At 35.9% G+C, this 8268-nt stretch overlaps 1 protein-coding gene across 1 annotated transcript; it reads right to left on the bottom strand.

The window, feature by feature from the left end:
* Positions 1-383: 383 nt before the first annotated feature.
* Positions 384-3470, bottom strand: LOC113305620 (eukaryotic peptide chain release factor subunit 1-3-like). Its single transcript, XM_026554637.1, has 3 exons — positions 3326-3470; positions 955-2452; positions 384-845 (listed from the first exon to the last, which is right to left on the bottom strand). Exon 2 carries the CDS (start codon positions 2402-2404, stop codon positions 1094-1096), a length of 1311 nt encoding a protein of 436 aa, XP_026410422.1. The 5' UTR covers positions 2405-2452; positions 3326-3470; the 3' UTR covers positions 384-845; positions 955-1093.
* Positions 3471-8268: the final 4798 nt, after the last annotated feature.

Genomic DNA, 8268 nt, shown 5'->3' with positions numbered 1-8268 from the left:
TTTGGAAAATACAGATGACTCTGTTCAGAGAAACAATCCTGACTAGATTATTCTTCAATGCATCATGGATTGATACTAAACGCATGCGACGGACTAATACTAAGATCTGATGCAGGTTCACCTACCAAAATCTATCAAAAGCTAGAATTAGGACCTGCACCCCTGAAGAAGCAAAAGCTCAGACTCTGCTTGAAGAAGCACAATAAACTTTGGCAAAGGCAAGGAAACAAGTTCTACATCATCAACAATGGCAGTGATTCATTTTGAAAAAAAAAAAAAAAAAAAATTCAGCCTGGCTAGCCTCTTGTAATCCTGTTAGATGCTTATACTACGTCTAATTCACTAAACAAAGATGACCACAGATTCCATCAAGAAAAAAAATGTCAACAGATTATTAACTACAGAAATATCACGATTAGAGCAAAAATAACAAAGAAGCACTCTTTAAGTTCAAACTGCAAGCACTAATTCAAAAACAACAAATAAGCATTCTTCAAGTTCAAACTACAAGCACTAATTGATAGCAAAGATGACATAGATGTTCACCAATAATATATCCTTTAACTAGAACAGGGAGTAAATCCAACGCAAGGTAAACTACTAAGAGCCAAAGACTATTTTGCACCCTGAACTTAAAAAGCAGAACCAAATAATATCCATAAACTGAACATAGCGTAATAAAAACCCTTGTTGTTGTCGTCTATTGATTCAACGCCCACATTCCTTGAATTGAAAAATAGAACTACAGCTTTTGAGACATCCAGTGTTACCGAGCCAGCATAAGTACGTTTTCTGTAACTATCCATGAAAATACCTTACGAAATCACCTTATTGTGCTCCCTTACCTGATGTAAAGAAACAAAGCACCAGTTACCAACTAAGAAATAAGCAAGCTTAAACAAATGAAGGTAAATGACATATACTAAACACAAAGGAGAATATAAACCTACAAACCTAATTATTTATCTCTTCATTTAGCGCATTTAGGGAGCGAAGCGGACTGGCAGCGAGCGCAGGGCCGCGTGCTGCTGCATCCAGTGCAAGCTCTTGTCTCTCCTCTTGCACCGGCAATTGAAGATTGGTTGATTGATTGCTAGTCAGAATCTTCATTAATTTCTTCATCAGACACCTCATCGAATGTCCTCATGTCAAGCTGGTAGCGAAGAATTCCACCGATCCCCCCAAAGCCTCTGCAAAACTGGGAACCTTCTTGAGATTTGTTGGTAACAAATTCAAGAGCACAACCAAACTGCTTGTACTCGTTTGCAAACCACTCGAGGAGAGGTAGTTTCTCCTGAACTTCCAATTCAGCATTATTGGCAAGATCACGGAAGTTGCTCTGGTCATTCTCTTGTTCTTTGTTGAAATGTTGGATTGAAGTCTCACCAGTAACACTGTTCTTAAGAATGTATCTGCTGATATCCAAGTTTTCCCACACAATTAGAGTCTCAACAGCACCCATTTCCAATGCCTTCAGTGTATCCTCAACGCCAAAGACATACTTCCCTGTGTCCTGGCTAATCTCCTCAAAGTACTTCCCAATCAACCGCTTCTCTTGGACAAACTTCACATTGGCAAGAATTTCTGAAGAGAGTTCAATCGCCTGATTGAACCCATTTTCACCACCATATGAAACATCCACAACATTCAAAATTTTAGCCTGTAAACGAGGATCAAACATATCAGACTGACTCAATTCTGTCTTAAAATCAGCAGACCCAGCGAGAATTAACCCTGACACATTTGGCTGACTGGTTGCTGGATTGATGTAAAATTGTGTAGCTAACTCAGCTGTCTTCCTCACGTAGTTATGGCGTTTCTCCATTCGAAGACGAGCGAAACGAAGAGCAGATTGTCCTCCTCTCCCGTGCTTCTTTGGGAGATCAACAGTGAACTTGTGAAGAATTTCACGCGTGTTTCCACTTAATGTACCAAAAAGGGTTCCGTTCCCATCCATCACTATAAACCCAAATTTATCATCGGACTCCAGTAATTCATTTAGAGCCTCGGTGTGGAACTTGTTGTCACAGAGATACAACGATGCATTAATGGGCTTGAAAGGTTCAAAGTCAATGGTCACCTTCTTCTCTTTCCCATCATCAGTCACAATGGTTCCAGTATACAGAACCAAACCATTGGGGGGGACCCTATTGTAAAGCTTCAACCTCTGTTGAGCTGAAGTAATGGCTCCCAGCACGGACTGACGGTTAACCCTACTTTTAATGTTTGAAGCAGTACCAAATTCATCACCCAGCATCTTAGTAACTCGAGCTACCTGATCACGTGGAGGCATGATAAGAGAAATCATGCTGGTGCCATTGCCTCTCGCAGCCTCCAGTGCCTTAATCAACTTCTTGATCTTCCAGATCTCAATGTTCTTATCAGTTTCGTGAGAGTCCGACATTGTAGCAGCAGCAATACAGACACACACAAGTATAAAGAGTATCCTAACCTGCGAACAACACATAAAAATCAGCACAAACGAATAATACAAAGAGGAGCAGAAATACAGTAACGAATATACAATAATTCACAAAAATAGATGTGAGAAGGATAAATAACCATAATCACATCAATAATATATATACAAATAAATATAATCACATCATGGAGCTACATCATGGAGCTTAAAACAGTAATTTGACGGCCTTACAAACAAATCGGAATTTCTTTTTCAAAATAGCACAATAATCAAGTAAAAGTTTGTTAACTAAATCATGATAGATCTGAACTGTAATTGGTAGCAGAAGATGGCTGGGATCAACTAACGAAGAGTCGGTTTTGATAAAACAAGAGAATCCTCAGAAGTCCTCTAATTATTTGTTAAAACTTGCTGAAAGAGAAGCAAAAAGAACGCTGTTATCTACTCATCCACAATTCCTAAAAACGCAGTTAAAACCTAAAAACTTCCTTGTATGGGATGCCAAAGAGATGAACACCCTAACCTTTACCCATCACACCGCAATTCCTCTTATCAAGATGCCTAATAAACATTAAATCACTAATCTAACAAATACTCATGCAGAAAGAGGAAGCACAATATGAAACTATTTCACAGATAACAAATCCACATGCTTACACAAAATAATATCCACAAAATCTAATCAATCAGACAAAATAAATAAAAATGGAAAATCTAGTTTCTTACAGTAGATCAACAAAACATGAGTATCAAACATGAGTTTCTCTTGATCTTAAACAATCGGGAGAAAAAAACATCATCAAAATCAAAATTACCTAAAAATCCCAAACCATAAACAAACAATTCAACATCACTAAACAACTATAGATTTGCGAAAAACAAGAATTAATTATACAATTCTACCTCTCTGGTTAGTTGTTCTGCTTCTTAGGGTTCCTCTTCTGCCTTCTGGAGATAACTTCGTAGCAGTGGAAACCTTAGAGCGAGCAAGCGTGAGAGAAAATAATCTCTCTCTTGTTTTATATATATGAGGAGGAGATAAATTTGGTTCCGGTTTCCTTTCTTTCTTTATTTAATTAGGGTTTCCCTATAAAGAAACAATTTTTTTTGAAGGAGTAAAACTCTTTTTAGCGTAATTGTCAATCAAAAATTCAAAATCGTGAGGAGTTGCCATCTGTGCATTAATGGAAATGGACCGTGCAAGATTAAGTTTTTGATGCAATTGACGGTGAGAGATGCAGTTTTCAGTGAATCCCAAATCATTCTAGGCAAACCTCCGGACTGATTTTCTCTTTTTTATTTAGCACGGTGATATTTTTACCGTGGGCTTAATATAAAGGAAAGGGGGATTTTTTTGGTAGGAGACCCTCTAGATTACCATGTACCCTCATATAAATTATCCGGCTCTAACAAATTCCATAAATTCCTTAAAACGAAATGATATGACAATAAATTCGGATTTTTTTTTCCTATCGATTCTTCCGTCTCTTCTCTCGTTCCTTCTCTCTGCGCAGCAGTATCGGCGAAAACCTCCCCTTCAATCATCTTTTCCCCTCTAATTCGAATTTTTGCTTGCAAAATCGTGCCCTAATCATCTCAACCATGTAGTCACAAATTCAAACCCCATTTCCCGATTTGAATTGGGGACTCAAATCGATCTAATTTAGTGATTTGTTTTAGGTTGTAATTTGCAGTTGAAAAAAATTAAGCAAAGGCTTCATTCGCACTACTCAAGACACTACAGGTTAGCTTTTGTTTTCCCTGACATTTGAATTTTTGTTTTCACTAAAATTCGAATTTTTGTTCTCTAATTTTTTCCCTAATTATCTCGAATTGGGGACTCAAATCGATCTAATTTAGTGGTTTTAGGTTGGAATTTCAGTCGAATTTGGGTCACAATGTTACCCAAATTGTTAACTCAGTTGATATCCAAAGTGTTTTACATGTACAATTAAACATATTTTTCGATTCTAACAATTGATATGCCAATACATACATTTTGCATCTGCTAAAACCCCAAACTATTGAATCTAGGTTTCCCAAAAATCAAATGTCACGGAAAGCTTACATACGAATGTTAAGGAAAACAAAAACTAACATGTAACATTTCGAGTAAAGTGAATGAAGCTTGAATGAATCCCTTGCTTAATCTCTTTCAACTGCAAATTCCAACCTTAAACCACTAAATTAGATCGATTTGAGTTCCCAATTCAAATCGAGAGATGGGCTTTGAATCTGTGACTACATAGTTTAGGTAATTAGAGAAGAAAAGAGAGATTTTTGGTAGGAGACCCCCTAGATTACCAAGATACCCTCACAAAATATAGATGGCTTTGAATAAGCGGGTAAATCCAATGAAAAGGAAAGGCTACAACTGTAAACTGTGATTTCTTTCTTTGTTTCTCTCGATTTCTTTTCTCAGTTCTTCCTTTTATATACCCAATATCGACAGCATCTTCCCCCATGCTCATCTTTTCCCTCTAATTTGAATTTTTCTTTTCAAATTTGTGTCCTAATTATCTTTAATTACCTGAACCATGTAGTCACAGATCCAAAGCCCATCTCTGATTTGAATTGGGAACTCAAATCGATCTAATTTAGTGGTTTAAGGTTGGAATTTGCAGTTGAAAGAGATTAAGCAAGGGCTTCATTCAAGCTTCATTCGCTTTACTTGAAATGTTACAAGTTAGTTTTTGTTTTTCCTAACATTCGAACGTAAGATTTCCGTGGCATTCGATTTTTGGGAAACCTAGATTCAATAGTTTGGGGTTTTACTATGTTATTAACCTAAATTCTATATAAGCTGACGTGAATATAGATTTTTTATAGCTTCATCGCAAATTATTATCAGGTAAACTATATAACAAGTTTATCCTAAATGTTTATCTCAAAATTATTATCGCTTCTAGGCTAGCAAGAAATTTAGGTCTAAATGTTTGATTACAGAAGGGAAAGTCAAAATGTTTGTAATTTGCTAGCCAGTCTATCTGTAATTTTATACCTTAGTCAAGTAGATTTTGCATCACATAGCTATGGACAATTGATAAACTATTACGATCTCATTTTTATTATGTTGGCAATAGTAATTTGAGAAACAATTATGTTTCAGCTTTTATTTTTACAATCAGTCGCCAACTTTCTATTCAGTTACCATTGCTTTATATTCTTTGATTTTATGTGTTGGACTAACAGTACTAACTACACTTTTTACCACTCCGTCACCATTAGTCAACTAACTTTCAAAAGTTATTTTTTTATTGATATAGTAATATGTCCTTTCTTACATGATTTCATAGGTTATGTGAGAGTGCTAAGCAATGCATCGAATACGGTCCAAGCAAAACTCTTAATAGTCTTTTGTTATACTTTTGTTAAGTAATTCCCTGCATGGGATTTCTTTATTTCCACGCGCTACAATTACTATGTTTTTGTATTGTAGTTAGTCTCTTCAATACCGATGATTGAGGTGATTATTTTGTATAGAGGAGATTACCATTACACGAGGAGAGAAGAAATAGTAATATGGTTGCATATATGTTGAGTTTATACTTTATTGTCCTTGAATTCACATATGTTGAGTACTTATTTCTGGATGCAAGGCACTGAGTTATTATAAGTTGGGAAACCAATAGCATTCATTGTCAATAACAAAAAATCTTCTTACTGTAAAGTGGTGCAAGTAGTTGCCAGGACACCTCCTCTATCGACACCCATTAGAGATCTTCTAGCTAAATTACTATCTGATAGAGTAGATACTTCTACAAATAAGGTAGCTACTCAACTTGCTTTTGTTTGTAGCATTTTTCTTTCAGTTAGCAACCTCGGCTGACACCAAATGCGAAATTTTATTAGCTTTAGATGATACGATGTTAGTCTACCTTGCGGGTATATCTGGATTGAGTGCACATCGTGCTCTAAATATACAATTAAACTTCAGGTATTGGTCCAGGTTTACTTAGTTGTTCTATATTTCAGTATCTTTATTAACTGAATTCTTAAGATTCTATATTACGGGTTAGCGTCCTTTAGTATTTGATTATGATTGTTAACCGATGTACCTTATCATGGTTACGGATCCCTTGAGAGGACACGCGGTAGATAACGATTTTTTGGGCGCATAGGTACGAAGGACCGTCCACGGTATCCATAATAGAGATCGTACAGTTCAAGATACTAGCTTCTTTGAAAATTCGAGAAGTATTTGAGAAGTGCAATGGATTTTTAAGCTGCAGGAACAACATTCGTAGTCAGAATTAGCAGAATTCTGTTTCGCGGGAACTGTTCACTCGCTCACATCAGAAAATTATTCAATGCAAACATTCCTTAGCTCACATCAGAAAATTAACCGATGTAAACCTTCCCGATTCATACATGGATCTTATTTGCGGTGAAGTTGCTCCTAAGATTGTAGCTGATTTCTTTTTGACACTTAGAAAACCTTCTTTTTCTTTTTTGTAAACTGAAATACCTACGTCGAATAGGCCATCGGTGGTAGAAATATACTTTCATTTATAATTTAAGATGTTATACAATGAAGAGTTTGTTTTGTAGGTTTCAATTTTGTATGCTCAGTTTAAAATGTCTATTTTGCTTCGATGCTACTTGAGAATTGAAAACATCACCTTAGCGAAGCTTAATAATTAAAGTTGTGAATAATTGGTATGAGCGGGTACAACGACGGTATATGGTAGTTTTAGAAACCTTGAGGTTCAGGTTCGGATGGCAAGCGCATCGCGCGTGCATGTTATACTAGTACATGATAATTCTTATAGTATTTTTATCTTACACTTTGGTTTTCTTCTATTTGAGACAAAAGTCGTATTTGTGGAACTTGAGGCAGGATCGGGCGATTTACGCTCTGCAACTCGGGAGATCAACTCGACGAATTTGTTTTTCTCGAAACTGGTGTTGAGTTCATCATTTCCATTGAATTCAAGTGACGATTGATATTAGTTCTGCATTAATTCTTTCAGGTATTTCAATGTTTCAATTTAGTAGTTGAACCTGGCTTAATAATGTCATATAATACTAATTTTCAGTCGGATTCTGAGATTTTACGAAATCTCAGATCGGAAAACCTTTCTAGTAACATTAATGCTAGTACTTCGGTTTTTATTCCTGATGATGTGATTGATGAAAGCTTAGATTAATGGATATATAGTTTAATTGGTAGACTGGATCTAGTAAAAATTAAATTTCCTGTAGTTGAGTCAAATCTGAGAAATCAACGGAAGTTAAAGGGTAATTGTCAATTCATTCTGATTGGTAAGGGTTTCTTTATAATCAAGCTTGAAAATGGAGAAGATATGGAGATGATTTATGAAGGTTACTGGGAGGTTGAATCACAGACTTTAAGGCTTCGATTTTGGGAAAGGGATTTCAAACCAGAGTTACAAAAAACATCTAGTGCTTTTGTTTGGGTGATATTTCCAGGGTTATGTATTGAGTATTGGAAAGAAAATATTTTAATGGCAATGAGAAGTAGAATTGGGAGACCTATTCGTGTTGATGAAACTACACTGAAGAAGGAAGTAGGTTTTTATGCTAGTATACTGGTTGAGATTGATTTGGCAAAGGTAATTCCCAATAAAATCTGGGTTGAAACTAAGTATGGGAAATTTGAACAAGAAGTTCGGTTTAATAAGCTTCTTAAATTCTGTAATCACCGTAAAGTGATTGGGCATTATATAGTTGAATGTCATATTAAGAGAAAAGAACAAGCTCAGAAGGAAAATTCTCATCCTCAACAACAATGGAGATATACTCCTAAAAAAAACTCAACACCAAACTTCAGTGGGATTTGATATATATGATAATGATCAGCAAATTGTTGAATCGGTTTTCAA

The sequence above is a fragment of the Papaver somniferum genome, chromosome 1 (assembly GCF_003573695.1).
Source record: "Papaver somniferum cultivar HN1 chromosome 1, ASM357369v1, whole genome shotgun sequence".
NCBI classification, from domain to species: Eukaryota; Viridiplantae; Streptophyta; class Magnoliopsida; order Ranunculales; family Papaveraceae; genus Papaver; species Papaver somniferum.
This window is presented reverse-complemented; position numbering and strand designations above follow the sequence as displayed.

Excerpts from the sequence above, each read along its gene's own strand:
- LOC113305620 (XM_026554637.1), bottom strand. The coding sequence starts at position 2,404 with ATGTCGGACTCTCACGAAACTGATAAGAACATTGAGATCTGGAAGATC.